A 17,249-nucleotide genomic window follows, 5' to 3' on the forward strand; every position below is an offset into this window, starting at 1 on the left:
GAGTTACAATGGAACCCGAAGCCAGCGAGCTCCTAAAAAGACTCGTGCTAGGTAGAGATGAGAATATACATATAAGGCTTACAAGATCCACTCCCCTGGGCAATGTGGGATCTTACAATCTACCCCCCCTTAGGGGCCCGACATCCTCGTCGGCACATATTTGGCCAAGGATTGGCTCTGGTTTTGTTTATGGGAAGTCACACAATAACTTCCCAGTGAGTCACCCATCCTAGGATTGCTCTTGCGCAAACTCGCTTAACTTCGAAGTTACAATGGAACCCAAAGTTAGTGAGCTTCCAAAAGGCATCGTGCTAGGTAGAGATGAAGATATACATATAAGGCTTACATGATCCACTCCCTTGGGCGATGTGGGATCTTACAATCCACCCCCTTAGGGGCCCGACATCCTCATCGGCATACATCCGGCCAAGGATTGGCTCTGATACCAAATTGTCGCATCTCGACCCGAGCCCCCACCACATCCTGGGCTCGACTCTGCTGTAGCACGATATTGTCCGCTTTGGGCCCCGACCACGCCCTCACGATTTTGTTTCTGGGAACTCACATGGGAACTCACACGAGAACTTCCCAATGGGTCACCTATCCTGGGATTGTTCTCGCGCGAACTCGCTTAACTTCGGAGTTCCAATGAAACCCAAAGCCAGTAAGCTCCCAAAAGGCCTCATGCTAAGAAGAGATGAGAATATACATATAAGGCTTATAAGATCCATTCCCCTGGACGATGTGGGATCTTACATATATTCTAAATATCTATTTATATATTTATCATTAGAATTTGAGCCATTAGTCACTTACATACAATAAAAGACATTTCAATCGAGGACATGTTTTGCTTTTTTGACCATCTCTAATCCTTGGGTTAAAACCTAAATTTTTTTTTAACGTATAAAATTTAGGTTTTAACAAAAAATTATGTAGACCATCATAATTTAATTTTATGAACATTTTTACCTAAAAATATTTATATTTCGATAAATATTAAAAAATCAATAAACCGATGCCATGAAACTACATAAAATTAATACAAACGATAATTAATAAACCGACACCTCGAATTTGGGCCAATATATTTTTTTTAATGTAAGATTGATCATATTAGATCTTAGCCGTTTGATTCATTGAATTTATTAATACAAAACCAAAAATTAAATAAATTTGAATATAGACCATTAGATCAACCAACCGTCCAAATTCGCTGATCGTCCGATTTGTTAAAGAGCCGTTGAACCTCATTACGGTGGCCGACATGACCCACGTACGTGGTGCCCATCCGTGTTAGAGCATTGTGTGTAGAGAGCGTTGGGTGAGTGAAGCTCGCTGCGTCTGAACTTTTTCTAGGTGCGGCCACTCTCATCTATGGGCCAACCCACTAACCCAGTATGGAATCATGGCCGGAATTTGCCCCAAAATTGATTTTGGGTTAAAACTCATTTTGAGCCCAAGGGTTGGAGCAAGTTGGTGTAGGTTTAGAACCTAAAATTTGAGTTTTGCTCTAAGCGTTGGAGTAGTTCTTACGATTTCATAATAGATAGATTGACTATTTGATAAATACAAATAATATAAATATAAAAATAAAATGTCAACTTAGATAAATGATTATTAACTTGTGTAAGGGGTCATTTTGCACATGTGTTTTTCTATGTTTTGATTGGAGGATCTAAATTCTAATAACACTTTTGGGGTAATGTTAGGTAGATCAATTTATTATCTAAATGATGTGTCATCAATAATAAATAAGCACGTTATGCAACACTTCAGTAATAATTTAATCATCAACAGCCACATCATTTGGTTTACAAAATTTGGTTTAAAAGTTTGGTATTCTAGCAGTACCCATATTTCTATTTGTGCCTTGTAATTATGAAATAGAGTATGGGAGAAGTATATTAATCCTGATAATTTATATATAACAAATTTCCTTTTAATAAAATAGTGATATTCATATTCATTGGTAAATGAGAGATATTAGGTTTGATTTTCGTCAAAGGCGAATTTGACTCATTATTGCTAGCTATTGTGAGTCTTAGTTTACTCCCCCACCCCATTAGTATATAGATAATATTGTTGTTTAGAAAAGAAAAAATATAGTGAGATGAGCTATTATGGATCCCTAACTTTATTTCTTATTGTATCAAACCAAAACCTCTATATTGATCTCTACCGGTCTTTTATCAATTACATACTTTATTTATTATTTATTTCTTCTGTCATGTAAAAAGAAAAAAAAATTGAAAAATTCAATATATACTAAAACTCAAATAGGGTAAACATCCAAAATAGTCCATGAGATTTGCATGATCAATAGAAATTGTTCGTCCACCATCCATAATTTTGGTCATTCCATTAAAAACTCTTTGGATAATTTTCAAAGCTTCGTAACTCAATCGATTCTTAACTAAATTCGATTTATAATATATCCAAATGAAGATAAGAAAGTGTAGAACACGATATACCTATTTGGAAGCCCAATGATTGCCGGATATGGCCGAAAAATAGCCTGAAATGTGACTGTTCCGTGGGAAAACTAGAAAACTCTCCGGAAACTGGGTAAACTTTAAACGTTCATAACTTCTTCAATACTCAACAAATTAAGTGATTCAAAAATGAAAATCATACTTCTCGACGAGACGAAGAGAATGACATTTTTCTTGACTGCTAACTCGCCATGGTTTGGCTGGAAAACTGCTCGAAAGTGGCTAACTCGAATATGGTTAGCCACTTTTGAGCCGTTGTCTGACCAAACTACGACGGGTTAGCCTTCAAAAAAGGTACCATTCTCTTCGTCTCATCAATAAATATGATTTTTGTTTTTGAATCACTTGATTTCGTTGAATATTAAAGAAGCTATGTGATGAGTAGATTTTATATTATATATTTTACCCTAATCTTAGTATATTTTGGTTAATATATTGGAAGAAATTTGATACTTTGAATTGTATTTTCAATATATGACTTTCGACTTCATCTGGAGCAAAACAGGACCAAATGGATGAAGTTTGGAGTAATTCCAGTTGGAGGACGTTCGTGAGTCACTTAGCTTGATCGTATCAAAATTTGGGATTTTTCCACCAAGCGGTTATTTTCTGGCGATGAAATAAAGAAGCAGTGCGCAGTGCTAGAAAATGACGTTTTTGGGCTTAAATTGCGTTTTTGGAGCCCAAGATGACATCGGATGGGTTCGTGGCCTTCTGAAAAAGTGTTCAGAATATTCCAAACATTAAATCCAGTTATATTGGGCCAGTTTTGGAGCAGCTTATGGGTCAAAACGTGGCTGTTCAGATTTTAGACGAATTTTTATCATTTAATTTAGGGTTATGTTTTCTAGGGTTTTGGTGGTGGCTTGACAAATATATTGCTTAGCCGTCTACAGTTTTAGGGACGTTTTCTTTTATGCAATTTTGGAGACAGAGGAATTGTTAGGGTTTTGAAGATTGTTTACTTGAAGGTGCTTTCAATCATTTTCTTGAATATATTTTCTATGATTTCAATTATGAATATGCGGAACTAATCTCTTTTGCTAGGGCGAAGCCTTGAGCCTTAGCAGGAATATGTGATTTTTATTTAATTGCTTATGATTGATTGCATGCGTACTTTGAATTGTTAATCACCGAGATAAAAACTATCTAATTGTTTTAATGCCTGATCACCATTAGGATTTTTAGAAAAGTAATTTGATGCAATTTTGATCGGAAGGTTCCCTGAAATTGACATTGGCTTCTTGTGATTAATAATTGTAATTTCTCTTAGGATGAATATCACGTCTTAAGGATTGCATGGTTTTTCAAAAGATTTTCATAGAGCATAATGAATCTTTCATGTTTAGATTTGATCCGAACGTCCGGACGGGTTGCATGTTAGATATACGTTATATGTTGGAGGTTCCAAGTAGAATATGAATTAGGAAAATCTAACCTTCAAAGTTGCATGTGTAGATCATAAGTAATGGGTAAAAATTCATAGGATTGCTAGGTGATGGTGGAACCCTAGTGCTTTCTTAATTTGATTTTCTCAGAACTGTTTTCTTCTCTCTAGTCCTAATATTGCAGATTGTTTATTTTAATTCATTAAATTCGTTTTTATTTTAATTGGGTTATAAAATCAATCACTTCAATTTCTACTTTACAATAATTAAATGGAATCTGATTAGTTCGAATTATTTAATAATCCCTGTGGAGATGACCTTGCGAAATCCGTTTATACTACAATAACCTTGTGATTCTTGCAAGTAAAATAGGAGATTTAAGCCCGTTCACATAAGTAGTAAAAATCCTATCACTATGAACGTTTAAAGTTTAGCTAGTTTCTGGCGAGTTTTCAAGTTTTTTCGCGGACCAGTCACCTTTCAGTCTATTTTCCAGCCATCTCCGTCAACCATTGGGATTCCAAATATATATAATCTTATTCTAAATTTTTCTATCTTCATTTTGATATATTATGAGTCGAATTTGATTAATAAACGATTAAGTTACAAAACTTTAAAAATTACCCAAAAAATTTTTAATGGAACCAAAATCATACTCAGAGAGCATTTCTATTTGTCATGCAAATCTCAGTATTTTGGACGTTTACCCAACACAAATATAAGTGAAAGACGGTTCATAAGTTTTTGTTTGTGTTTTTCCTTTCTTCTCTGTTCTCTCTCTTCCCTCTCGCTCTTCTCTCCGTGACTCAGCTAGCGAGGACAGAGAGCTGTTGACGTCCGAACGCCGGTGAATCGGACCTCATCGTTACCACCAGTCGTCTCCCCTTCATCTCAGGAACAAGAAACAGCTGTTGCATGCCTCGGATTGTTACTATTTCGACGAGGGTTTACGAACTTAACCCCGATTGTATTTTCCATCTCTCTCTTTCTGCACTTTCGATAAGTTACGGTTTTTCACGTTCTTTTGAAAGCACATTGATTTTGTGTTAATTTGAGTCTTTATGTTATGAATTCTGATATTTTTCGTTTAATTTGGGTTGTTGGAGTTTCGAATTTGTACCCTGACTTTGCTCTAATGAATTTTAATTTCGTCTGTTATTGGTGGGTTTGAGTAAATTTCGAACCTTTTAATTTCGCCGTGCCCACCATCAAGTACTTGATCGGCCTTGGCGCCAAAGTTATCCTTGCTTCTCACTTGGTAATTCATGGCTTCGATTAATCCGCAATATTCCTTACCATTTTTACTATTTTAGAATATGGATTCTGTTTGTTTGGGAATTAAATGTATCGGTTTGTGTTGGTTTGTAAGATTTGTGTGTTTTGAATCTATTAGTTTCTTTATTGAAGTTGTTCTGAACTCTAAAAATTACTGATTGGATCTACTTTGCATGATCAGCTTGGATCTTATAAGTTTGATTGATAAGGATTGCGATGGATTTGCTGCTTGATCAATATTGATCAATTTGAAGATCCCCATTTTGTTTTACCATTCTATATGTTTTTTTAGTTATCGTATTATTTTGACCATATTATTTGCTTTAAGTTTGTGACCAGTATTGGAGTTTCTGATAACTTTTAGTTTACTTGTTTATGTATTCGCTGATGTTTGATGCGAATAATATAAGCACACAAATTAACCCTCTTTTTGACAATTGTAGCAAAGTATGTAAGTAGGGATCGTTCTAAACCGGGGATTAGGAGGGCTTGCTAAAACCTCTAAACTGACTCAAAAACAAAAAGAAACAAAGTTAAAAATGTAAACAAAAGATTTTAAAACAAGAAAGTAAAAGGGGGATTTGAGTTTGGTGAAGTTGAAAGTAAAAACGAATAAACTAAAAACTTAAATAGATTTTAAACAAATTTGGGTTGAATGGATAATGGAAGGCTAGCTAAGGGGTTCTTCTCCACACATGTCTTGCTTGCATACAAAATGATTTCCAATTGCTCTTCGATAAGTTATGAATACTCAACGCCCCAAATTAACCGTGAATTGCACTAATTAACTCTCAGTTTTTCAACAAGTTATTAGATTGGATGATTGCATACGACAACCCAAAACATTCCCTACAAGTTCCCTACATGAATTGCATAATAGAGATACAAGCAAGAATCATTAAGTTCTATGAAAAACATAAGCATTGACGAGGCACTCGTTACTATGATTTGCATGAAACTTATGCCAAGAATTTACTTAACGTGATTGTGACTAGCAACCTTCACTACTTGTGAATATAAGTTCATAACGATTAGGTGAAACTCCCTTATATTCTAGCGTCAAATTCATGCATGAAAATTAAGCGTGCACTCTCAACCAACATACACAAATTAGTTTTTATACGAACGGATAAGTAAATTGAATTCACAATTCAAGAAACGCAATTGGAAGTAATCAAATCATATAGCAAGCATAAACATGGTTTTGAATCCCCCCTAGCCAAGGGGGGTTTAGTTCCTCATTATTACAAAACAAAGATAAACAAATTTAACCATTGAAAAACAAAGGGAAGAAAGCACCTAAACGTTCCAACGATCCATGTTGGATAGCAAGCGCGTCCAAGGACTTTTCTCCTTCTCCTTGCCGCCACAACAAGGTTGGAATGATGTTGAAGGGTTGGTTATTTGGAGGAATGGATGGGAAGGGGTTTAGATATGTAGGAGAGGCAAGGAAAGGCTTGGAGAATGGTTAATTTTTGGATGATTTGAATGAGGTTGCTGCCATGGTATTTATAGGAAAAGGATGGACTTGTTTAACACAAAATTATGGTGGAATTGAGTAGGTGAGCAAGGCAAAGAGTGGGAATTGTTGGTGGGTTAGGTATTGAGTCATCCATTCACATGTCATGGTGAGTTAAGCATTGCATCATCCACTCACATGTCATGGTTAGCTAAGCATTGCATCATCCACTCACATGTCATGGTGATTTAAGCATTGCATCATTACTCAAATTTCTGGTGGAGGTGGAAGTAAAAGTCACGGCATTGATGTGTTTTGAGTGAAGTTTTGGCCAATCCTTTTAGAAATTTATCCCTTCTTGCAACTTGTATTTGTTTCACCAGATTTTTAGCATGTTCTTAGCCTCTTTTGTCTTCAAATTCGTCCATCCATCTTGCTCATATCATATGTAATCCATTCCAAGCTCAAAACTGCTCCAAAATGCACAAAAATGCACTTTCTTGCTACCTTAGCCCTTTGGACCTACAAACACACGAAAATGGCTTAAAGTACTAAAATAACTAAGAACTAATAACGTAAATGCAAGAAAACTAGTTAACTAAGTCCCATAAATATGCGTCTATCAATGTTGCATCTTAGTTAGGATTGTGTTTGTCTTTGTAAGGAGATGGAGATCGGTGACGATGATCAGGAGTTCGTCGCTGTGTGGATGATCCCGGTGTAGGCTCTGGTTTTCAAACTCTGGTGATTTGTAGGGTTTTGGGGGCGTGAATTTTTGGGGATTTCATTTGGATTTCTGGGTAAGCAATTGTCAACTCTATTCAACTTAAATTTAGTTCCCTTTTTTTGTTTCTCAAATTTTTTTGATGGAAAGATTGTTTACTAAACAGTTGTTAGGATCAATAGTTTTGATTTCTTGTGGACTTATTTTTTATTTTATTTTGAAGCCCTGAATTTTGCAAGGACTGTCTGCCCTGTATGTACACCAGATGCTCCTGACATTTCAAATAAGGTAACTTCCCAAACACTGATGTTTTTCTTTTTTACTATTATATGTAATCTATTGGGTTCTGTAACTTTACTAATATTCATTTACTATGCAAGTTAAATTGTTATTTTTTCGGTTTGTCAATAATTTTTTTTTTCTACTCTACATCATTGATTAAGATGTTGCCATGTCAAGGAGTTCAAGTTTTGCTTAATAGGTAACAGTTGTTTTTAAGCTTAGTCTGTAATCTGTATGGTCTTTATCATGTCGTTTATTTTGGTGGCAGTTAGGTGTCACTAGATGGACTACTAAAGCAGCTAAGGGTATTGAAATCAGTTATGCTTGATTGGTGGTGGGAAATATGCATGGTGGATTCGATCAAACTCTATTTTCCTTTTTTTGGGTTTTATTAGTTTATATGAATTTTAATATATTTTATAAATGAGTAATGAGAAGAATTTTTTTTTAAAAAAAAAATTACCAGGTTAATGCTGGGTTTTATGTTCTAATTTATGGGTTTTGGTAAAAAGAGGTTTAGATATTTAGTTTTGATTGCTCTGTTTTATTTGCTCTAGGGTTTTGGAGAGTTTGAATTTGGGATCTTGGAAAAGCGCAAGGAAAATATTTCAATCAAGGTAAGCGTCTCCAAGTCCTTAGTTAAACCAAGGACTGTCCACCCACTGTGTAATTGCTGATCAACTCTATGCTGATAACGTTTAAAGTGTTTTGCACATGGCATGGAGGTTGTTATTAATGATTAGACCAACAATTATCCACATTCTCTAAGTAGGATTTCACACAATATGAAGTAAACCCAATACTTAGAATTGTATACCTCTTGGACAAATTAAGCACCCTTTAGTGTGGGTTTTATATGGGATTTATCTTTTCTGTGTTTGATGATTGTAAATTGCCATGTATGCTTGAGATATGGTGTTCAAGAAGAGGCTAGATTTTGAATTTAATGGCTTCATAATCAATCAGTTATTTCATTATGTAATTATCTCAACTTTATTCTAAAGTATTTCTCTTTATTTCTACAACAATGGTTTTAAGGAAATTAGTCGGTACTCATTTAGTTATTTGTTAGTATGTTTTCTAAATTAAAAAATTCATGATTTGTTCACTGTTTGATCTTTCCATGAACTCTTTATATCTCAATATTGTTTCTACTTCTCGGTGTTTCAATATATTTGTATTTAATTGATTAAATTTGTGTCTTTACAGTTTTAAAAGGAAGTTTCAAAGTGTATCTGAATGCAGGACAAGAGAATAATGTGATGAGCCTCAAGAACGGTGAAGTAAGAAATTAAGTCCTGAGAAGTAAAGCATGTGAATCAATTAAAGGAAATTTAGAGCTTTTTCCTTAGTAATTATGAGTTTTGAGTAGTATAATGATCAATATAGTGGTTTCCTATATACGAGAGACTAATCTCAAGGATTTCAAGGGCCAGGTAGTTACGATTCGACAACATATCTGTGAGTTGGCTTTTATTTCCAACATATATATGATGTGTTTATATGAAATATTGTGTTATCATGCCATGCATTCATTTGTGTTTGTACTTATTCTGCAGTCGGAACGAGCTTCACGTGTATGTTCACACTCATGCACTTACACTCAGAATGGATCCATTTAGTGCAAGCCTATACTAGTTTGCCTTAGGCGGGTGTAACACGCTTAGCGTGAGCTTGACATGATTATAGTACTTGAGCATAAATTTATACATAGAGCTTGTTCATGGTAGAATATATCTCTGCATGTACTCGTACTACATTGGTATGTTTTTAGTTGAATAATGATGTAAATTGAGCTTCTTTATGGGAAGTTACTTGTCACATTGACATTGATATGCTATTGTGCCTCAGAAAAGAAGACAAAGGATAAGCACAAAAGTAAACATCACAAAGGCGATCGTCTCTCGGTAAGCTTTCTTATCTCCAATCCTGAATAAATATTTGGTGTTTCAAGTGCTCTCATCTGTGAACTATATATACATAATATGGAAGAGGCCTTTAAAGGATGGAATTTTCATTTTTTTTAAATGGGGATTTGTTGTGGGGCCCATACCATATCGAACTTTAATGATCCGAACCGTCTATTTTTTAAGTTGCACCTCTTAGATCATTGTTACATAATAGTAGCAAAATCGAATAATTGTGACATCTCATTGAGTTCAAAGAAATTGACGAACACTTAGTTTTATAAAAAGCAATGAAATTTCATTGTGATAATTAAATAAGCAAATGGTTTCGGATTGAATCGAAATTTTTTAAGGATAATCTATGAATTTACTTACAAAATAGACGGTTCGAATCGTTAAAGTTCAGTAAGTCGCACAACTAATTCCCATTTTTTGAAAAAAATAGAGCTCTTCCCTTAAACTGCCTGATAACATGCATTCTATATGTACCTATACATCCTTAGTGAAACATATTGATTCTAATGTTCTCAATCTTTGTGGCTTCCAATGATGCAGGGGGCAATCTTCATGAACTTGTACTTTCCAGTTCGAACAAATAATTTTAAATTCACTTGGAACTTTGGTTTGTAACTTAATTTTTTGCTTTTCGATTTGTAACTTATTTTATTTTGATTACACGTTTTTTTTTTAATTTAAGTGGTTTGCTAGTATATTACTAATGATACATTCATAAAATGATGAACATGATTTGCTACTAGTTTGTTGGTATAAAATTAGAACTTGTGTAAAGAACCGTGGTGATAAATAGAATTTGTATGTATTGGGCTAACTAAATTGGTATGGATTGAGCTCACCAAATTGGTATGAACAAAATTGGGCTCAAAATTAGTTACGCATCCAGTGGCTACAAATTTCATCCCAAAATCCATATAAAATAAAAAAGCCTAACAAATTGGGCTTGAAGGCTCAATTCAGATTCCAAACCGAAAGATCGAAATAATTTTGGTATTTTACCGAGTTTTGAAAAAACCAAAATTTTGGTTTGGTTTTGGTATTCAAGCTTCGGATGGGTATATAGAATAGAGACAATCGTATTTTTTACACAGCACTTGAATATTATGATTACGCGACACTTCCAAGAGTCTGGGAGCATGCCTTGGTTTCAATCAGTGGTGAAGCCATAAATTGTGGGAATGGGTGAAATTTAAAATATATTCGCCACTACTGACATATGCTTGTCCTGCAAGAAAAGGCTGCAATTTGCAAATTTTTGTATGTCATTCCTGCAATGTGCATCTACACATTTAAGTTGTGCATCAGCTTTCATACTACAAAAATTTCTAGCAGATTGTTCATTCCAGCAACTTCAACACAAATGCGTTAAAACCAAAAGCACTCAAACAATTAGTTTTCTTCCATATTACATATTTTCAAGGGCCATTTCCGATATCCAATCTCTCATTTTAAACGCTGCAATAGATACAAACACTTGTCATAGTTGTTATAAACCAAGAAATAACAATTCAGCAGCAGAAAGATTCTCTCTCTCTCTCTCTCTCTATATATATATATATATGTATATATATATTCATACTTCAGTAATTGACTGTAAATGGTAAAAGGAAATGAAATGGCATAAGTAGTTAAACCACACAAATATATTATCCAAAGTTAGAAAGAAATTGCAGAGGTGAAACATTCATGATTCAAAGATACAAGGTCGTGCGCAGTAGATGCAGTCTTCATTTTGGCATTTCGTCAAACACCACCTTCTGTTCGGGTTGGAGGGGCGTATTTCTTGCTCCCCATGGGAAGTTCCGATGACCGAAGGTGTTCTGTGCAGGTTAGAGGGGCGTATTTCTCGCTCCTCATGGGAATTTCCGATGACCAAAGGTGTGGGCGCACCTCCTTGCGGTGCTCTGGCTTCGCCAATGGTTTCGGGTGCTCTGGCTTCGCCAATGGTTTCGGTCTTCATCTGGATATCCGGTTCGGAGTGTGTCGAAGATGCTTTTTTTGCCGTGAAAATTCTTCTGGAAATCTTAACAGAAATGAGAGCCAACACTGTTGCTGATGGCACGAAAAAGACGTCAGGAATGGCCTTGATCATTTTCAGCTGGGGCACACTCTCCCCTGCTCTTTTAGCAGCCATGGCTACCGGTGGCGTTACAACTCCTGTTATCACGGTAGCGTTATCGACCTTGCTTAGCCTTACATTGTCCTTCATAAATTGGATGAAGATGTTCCTCCTGTCTTGCACTTTGGCATTTTCCCAACGTATGAACATATCCTGCTAATAGTTAGTGTGTTAGAGAAGAGAAGCTTGGCAAGTGAAGACGCACGGTTAATTTTAACTGACCTCGATTTCCTTGCGCAACGGCACTTCGTAGTGTTTACCGGGCAGAGAAGAATTAAAAGTGCTGGGTAAGATTGTGTCAATGGCAAAGTATTAGATGCTTTGTGTGATGGTACATCTGATGCAGAAACACATACAAGAAACTTACAATTGAAAAAAGAAGAGGCTTATTTATAGCTTGATATTCTTTGTCCAAAATTTAGGAAATCTAATGAAATTCGGGTCGTAATATTTATGCTAGAATATGATTATGGCTAAATAAAAAGAAAAAGACACTAGAGATTAGTTGTATGTTTATAACAATGTGCTTTAGGTTAATTAAAACAAGTGTTCTTTCCGTTGTGGCGATGTTTTCATTTTTCTCAAGTATGATCATGTGAAAACTGGAAACCATTATGAGTGACTAAAATGGTTACTGGTATAGTTGTGAAAAAATGGCCAATTTTGGTTGCTAATGCTGACAACAGTTAACAGGGCTTTTTGAAGTAATAGTGTTTAGGTGATTTGAGTTCAGTCTTGTATATTATTATTCAAAATCACGTATTTTACTTCTCGCTGTACTTGTATAATAAGCTTACTTGAAAATATCGAGAATGGCGAACTGGAATTCCTCAAAATTTTGGATATCTTTCTTGATGAACTGATCGTACAGCGTTGCCATTAAAAAGTTTAGCATCCGGCCGGTTGGCAGCCCTATAAACAGCTCAAGATCATTACAAGAGTTGTATAAAATTATTCAACATAGTATCTTCAACAAAAGAAAGAAAAAAACTACTGCAAAAAGAATTAGAGAAATGAAAACAAAGTTTGTGAGAGGAAAAACACGAAACTAAAAACTCCGGATGCAAACTATATGACATGAAAAAGCAAATGAACCAACCTCCTCCCAATCCCATGAAACTCATAGACAGTCCCATTCTTTAGAATCCCGGTACCAGCAGGTCCAAAACAATGTGTGTGTGTGTATATATGTATTGAGAGAGAGAGAGAGAGAGAGAGAAGACAGAGAGAGAGAAGACAGAGAGGTTTGACGGCTTAGTGAATGTCCAGTTTAGTAGGTGCAAGCAAGGTATCTGATCTTAGGCTTTCCAATTTCCATCCTCATTCGAAATCTGCTTCTTATCTTGGAAGTTTGGACAATTGCTACCTTAGGACAGGCATCTGAAGTTGTTCCCTATTTTGCAGTTGCCTAAACATTCCTTCTTTCTTGCTTAATAAGCGAGCTGTTTGGTGAATGAGTTTACAGAAAAGTTATGGAAGTGGTATGATCCAATTCTCAATTCCCTTAATCAACCTGCAAGTAGCACAAGAAAGCTATGGAAGAAGAGGGAAGGAGAGATGAAGGAGCAGAGCTCCAAATATATTTGTATTTAATTTCTTTCTTGTAAATTCTCATCTCATTACAATACTGATAGCTAGTGCTTTTAAACAAGTCATGACTCCTCATGCCAGCTAGCAATTATAACAAACTCCACTAAAACAGGAATAAGCCTAATAGTCCCAAGAATTAAACCCTTAATAGTGATTAAGATAATCACTAATTACAGATCATATCAGGAAGTCGCTGCTAAAATGGAGAAGTCTTTGCTCTCCGTTGTATGCTTTACTGTATAACTTGATAAACACTTAACCTCCATGTATACATGATAGACTGGCATGGCACGGGTTGGTAGTGATATATGCATGTTTTTTTCTCTATACTGATATAGTCATAAGCAATTCACCCCGTTTCTATAAAATGATAAAATCAATATGAACCTTCCCCCATCATATGGTTCAAACTCTGCAGCAAGGTTAAATGTATAGCTTCTGAATGCGTATGCACCCTGTGCCCAGCCGCAAACTCCTCGATTCTACCATCAACCTCTATGACACTACAACCAATCTCCTTGTTTGCTTGATTCCTCCTCATCAACCTCTTAATTTTCTCCGCATCACTCCACCTTCTCTTTCTGGCATACAAATTTCTAAGCATTACATAGTTTCCATCATTCCCTTGCTCCAGCTTGGCCACCTTCTTTAAAACTTCGTTCGCTTTTGTGACATCCCCATAATGGCCGCATGCAAAAAGAAAAGAACTCAAAAATATTCCATTAGCATCATAAGGCATGGCTTCGATCAATTTCTCAACTTCTTCCAAGCATCCCGCCCTTCCCAACAGATCTACCATGCAACCATAATGCTCAATCTGTGGGATGAGCCCGAAGCCCTCCATAGCTTTAAACCACCTTTTCCCTTCCTCTACCAGACCACAGTGGTTACAAGCGGACAAAACCCCGATAAACGTAATATTATTTGGCATAAAGTTCCCTGTCTGCATATCCAAAAATATCTCCAGTGCCTCCTCGCCATGGCCATTGACTGCAAATCCATTTATCATAGTATTCCAGGAAGCTGTTTCTTTTTCAGGCATCTCATCAAAAAGTCTCTTGGCTTTTTTAATTTCACCACATTTTGCGTACATATCAACAAGCGCAGTGCCAACATTAGTTATCCTATCAAGCTTCTTCCTCCGTACGACCTTTTCAACCCAACGACCTAAATCCAAGGCGCCCAAATCTGCAATAGCTGGAAGAATGCTCACAACAGTCACACCATCCAATTCGAGCGATGTAGTTGACTGCATTCCCTGAAATAACTTCAAGGCTTCATGGGGTTGGTTGTTTTGACTCTAACCTCCAATCATCGCATTCCAAGAAATAAGATTCTTCTTAGGCATGGCATCAAAGAGTGATCTAGCGGAATGTATGTCACTGTTATGGGAGTAACCAGAAATCATACTGGTCCAAGACACCACATTCCTATCCGTTATCTCATTAAACAAACTGCTAGCCGAGCCCATATCTCCCAGTTTGACATAACCATCAATCATCGCGTTAAATGCAGCCGAGTCCTTGTCAGGCATTTGATCAAAAAGCCTCCTTGCATTACCCATGTCTCCAGACCTTGCATACCCACAAATAAGAGCTGTCCACGACACTCGACACGTGTGCGTCATTTCATCAAACACCTTCCTTGCACAAATCATCCTCCCAAACTTTGCATACAGAGACCTAAAAAATTTGAGAAATTAAAATGATGTTTAGGATTAATAATGTATTGTTCATTTGAGATGTTTATGTATCTTGGTTTAGATGTAAACTAATTATTCATTCGAATTAATGAAAGTTTACAATTCCACAATTTTGTGTTTTCATGCTTTGTTCAAGAGGACAGCAAACTATTGATACATTGATGCAAAGACCCTTTAGCACTCCGTCATCATATTTTCATTCATATACTGATTAATGATGTATTATTCATTTCAGAGATGTTTACGTATTCTGGCTTAATATTTGTCAACTGATTCTTCATTCAAATTGATCAAGTTTACTTTTCTGCAATTTTGTGTTGTTATATACAAGGATCCTTTTTTGAGGACCTCTTTTAAATGCATCAATGTGAGAAGTTAAGACCTCTTTTTTTTATATGAGTTGATAACGCGAATCGCAGTTTAACAAAACGAAGCACAGTATCGCAGAGACTATAGATTTAACATCGATAATAAGGTCAGTTTTCTGTCAATTTTATCAACTAGTTCTAGAAATCGTATGATAGACGAATAGGTTAGGAGAGTTTTCAAGTTGTTTTGGTTAAGGGCTAATTGTAGTAGCAGATCGCAAATGGCACAAAAGCTCTGCATTACGAGTATGCGAGTCACCTCATGTCAAATGATCTGCCAAAGTTTTTAACTACCTCCTGTGCCCCAGCTTCGAGCGTCGACTCAACTGAGTGGAGGTCTATGGTAACCATGTTACATATCATCTTCCAATGATGTTTTTGATGGAAAGGGGTCCCCTGATCATAGAAGACATGGCAAATTATGTATGTGAGACGAATAATGTGAGAAATTTATTTTTGATAGGCTAAAGTTCGTAGTAGAAGTTGAATTGAATGAGAATACTAACCAAAAAATGGAAAAATAATAAACCTGAAAACTAGTTAGTTTGGTGCTCTCAGTTAAATTCTATACATGTGTGGGCGGTTCTGTGATCAAATCATCCTTCTGTGCAACTCCATTAACATAGAGCCATCCATTACTAAACCAGCAAGGAGTTAGAGGAAATGTGTCGTAAAATTTACATATGGTAAAGAAGAGGTGTGTGAACTGTATATAGTATATACTTGCGTTTCAAGTATCCAATTTGCTACCGAAAAATCAACACTTGAGTAAACGTTAAACCATTGTTTCCACTTGGCTTAGTTATGTCTATACCACACGAAGTTGTGAACCTGTGTTGGATCCCGGAATGTGTTGAAGTAGTAAAGTATTGATGCACAGAATTGGATGGCAAGCATGGAAGCATGGAGCTGCTAGTATGTTGGAAGAATAATGCAAGCTTTCGGCTAGTCTTAGTGCTAGTACTAGGTGTTTACTTTAGGATAATTAAAGTAATAATGTTCCCTCATAATTGTAAAGTTAAGTTAGTGGCTTAAGTTAGGTAGAGTGGAGGTCATCATCATGATTGGTTTTGCTGTCATTGTCCTCCACCTCTTGTTTTCCCTTTTCTTTCCCGTTTCTTCCTCTATATTTGTTTTGATCTTGTAACAGTTTAAACCATGAAATAGACATACATTTTAAACAAGGAAAGCAACATGGTATCAGAGCGGGCTCTTTTGTAACCTGTCTCTGGCCATTGTTTCCGCTGCTTCTCTCCTTCAACCTTAAGCCATGGCTGAAGAAGATTCAGTAAACATTGAGGGTGAAACCTCCCATATTTCTACTTCAAATTTCTCAAACATTGAGGCTACACCAATCAACGTTTGTGTTCAGCCTTTGGCCTTTTTCTTCCGCTGCTAAACGAATTTGCTGCGTATTTGCAAACCAAGGGTCATAGGAGTGCTGCATCAAACTCACAAGATGAGGATGGAGGGCACACTGCCATGCTGAGGCAGTTTGCTAGATTCCTTGCCAATAACAAATCTGCAACACATGAAGAGGCGTCAGGTATACTCAATGCTTTCGCCACTGCATTACAAACAAGCACTGAATATGATTGTTGGATAATTGACTCAGGTGCCATTGATCACATGACAAACAAACTTTCAAATTTGCATGATTTTCAAGCATTCAAAAACCCCTCAATAGTGTCGGTTGCAAATGGAAAAAAATGTGTCAGTTTTGGGTAAGGGAAGAGCTAGTATATTCACAAACAATAATGAGTCATTAGCCCTTTATGTTCCCTCATTTCCTTTCCAATTACTTTTAGTAGGAAAGATAACAAATTCCCTAAACTACCACGTCATTTTCTCACCAAACAATGTTGTTTTTCAAGATGTCATCACCAAGAAGGTGATTGGTGAAGGTTTCCTTCTTAATGGTCTCT

General features: G+C 36.1%; 1 protein-coding gene, 1 long non-coding RNA gene and 1 pseudogene across 8 annotated transcripts in view; 1 reads left to right on the top strand and 2 right to left on the bottom strand.

The window, feature by feature from the left end:
- Positions 1 to 12,877, bottom strand: part of LOC126628728 (uncharacterized) — a 65,568-nt gene extending 52,691 nt beyond the window's left edge. Inside the window, exons 1-4 of one of the 2 annotated variants that reach the window (XM_050298515.1) lie at positions 12,764 to 12,877; positions 12,462 to 12,576; positions 11,887 to 11,947; positions 11,147 to 11,817 (exon numbers count right to left, since the gene is read on the bottom strand). In XM_050298515.1, the coding sequence (XP_050154472.1) occupies positions 11,230 to 11,817; positions 11,887 to 11,947; positions 12,462 to 12,576; positions 12,764 to 12,800 (801 nt within the window). In that variant the 5' untranslated portion in view covers positions 12,801 to 12,877 and the 3' untranslated portion in view covers positions 11,147 to 11,229. Of the gene's footprint in view, positions 1 to 11,146; positions 11,818 to 11,886; positions 11,948 to 12,461; positions 12,577 to 12,763 lie in introns of those variants that run through there. The other variant, XM_050298517.1, reaches the window with a different exon arrangement.
- LOC126628729 (uncharacterized) lies at positions 4,616 to 10,322 on the top strand. 6 transcript variants are annotated; one of them, XR_007625533.1, is made up of 7 exons: positions 4,616 to 4,850; positions 7,282 to 7,417; positions 7,565 to 7,629; positions 7,892 to 8,240; positions 8,833 to 9,385; positions 9,475 to 9,530; positions 10,086 to 10,322. It is a non-coding gene; the product is annotated as an uncharacterized LOC126628729 (long non-coding RNA). The 6 variants fall into 6 exon arrangements; XR_007625529.1 differs by having other exon boundaries at positions 4,617 to 4,850; positions 7,892 to 7,973; positions 8,181 to 8,240; positions 8,833 to 9,530; XR_007625530.1 differs by having other exon boundaries at positions 4,616 to 5,141; positions 8,833 to 9,530.
- Positions 12,878 to 12,971: 94 nt separating the features above from the next.
- On the bottom strand, positions 12,972 to 15,675 carry LOC126630087 (pentatricopeptide repeat-containing protein At2g44880-like; annotated as a pseudogene).
- Positions 15,676 to 17,249: the final 1,574 nt, after the last annotated feature.

Source organism: Malus sylvestris, chromosome 7, assembly GCF_916048215.2.
Source record: "Malus sylvestris chromosome 7, drMalSylv7.2, whole genome shotgun sequence".
NCBI lineage: Eukaryota > Viridiplantae > Streptophyta > Magnoliopsida > Rosales > Rosaceae > Malus > Malus sylvestris.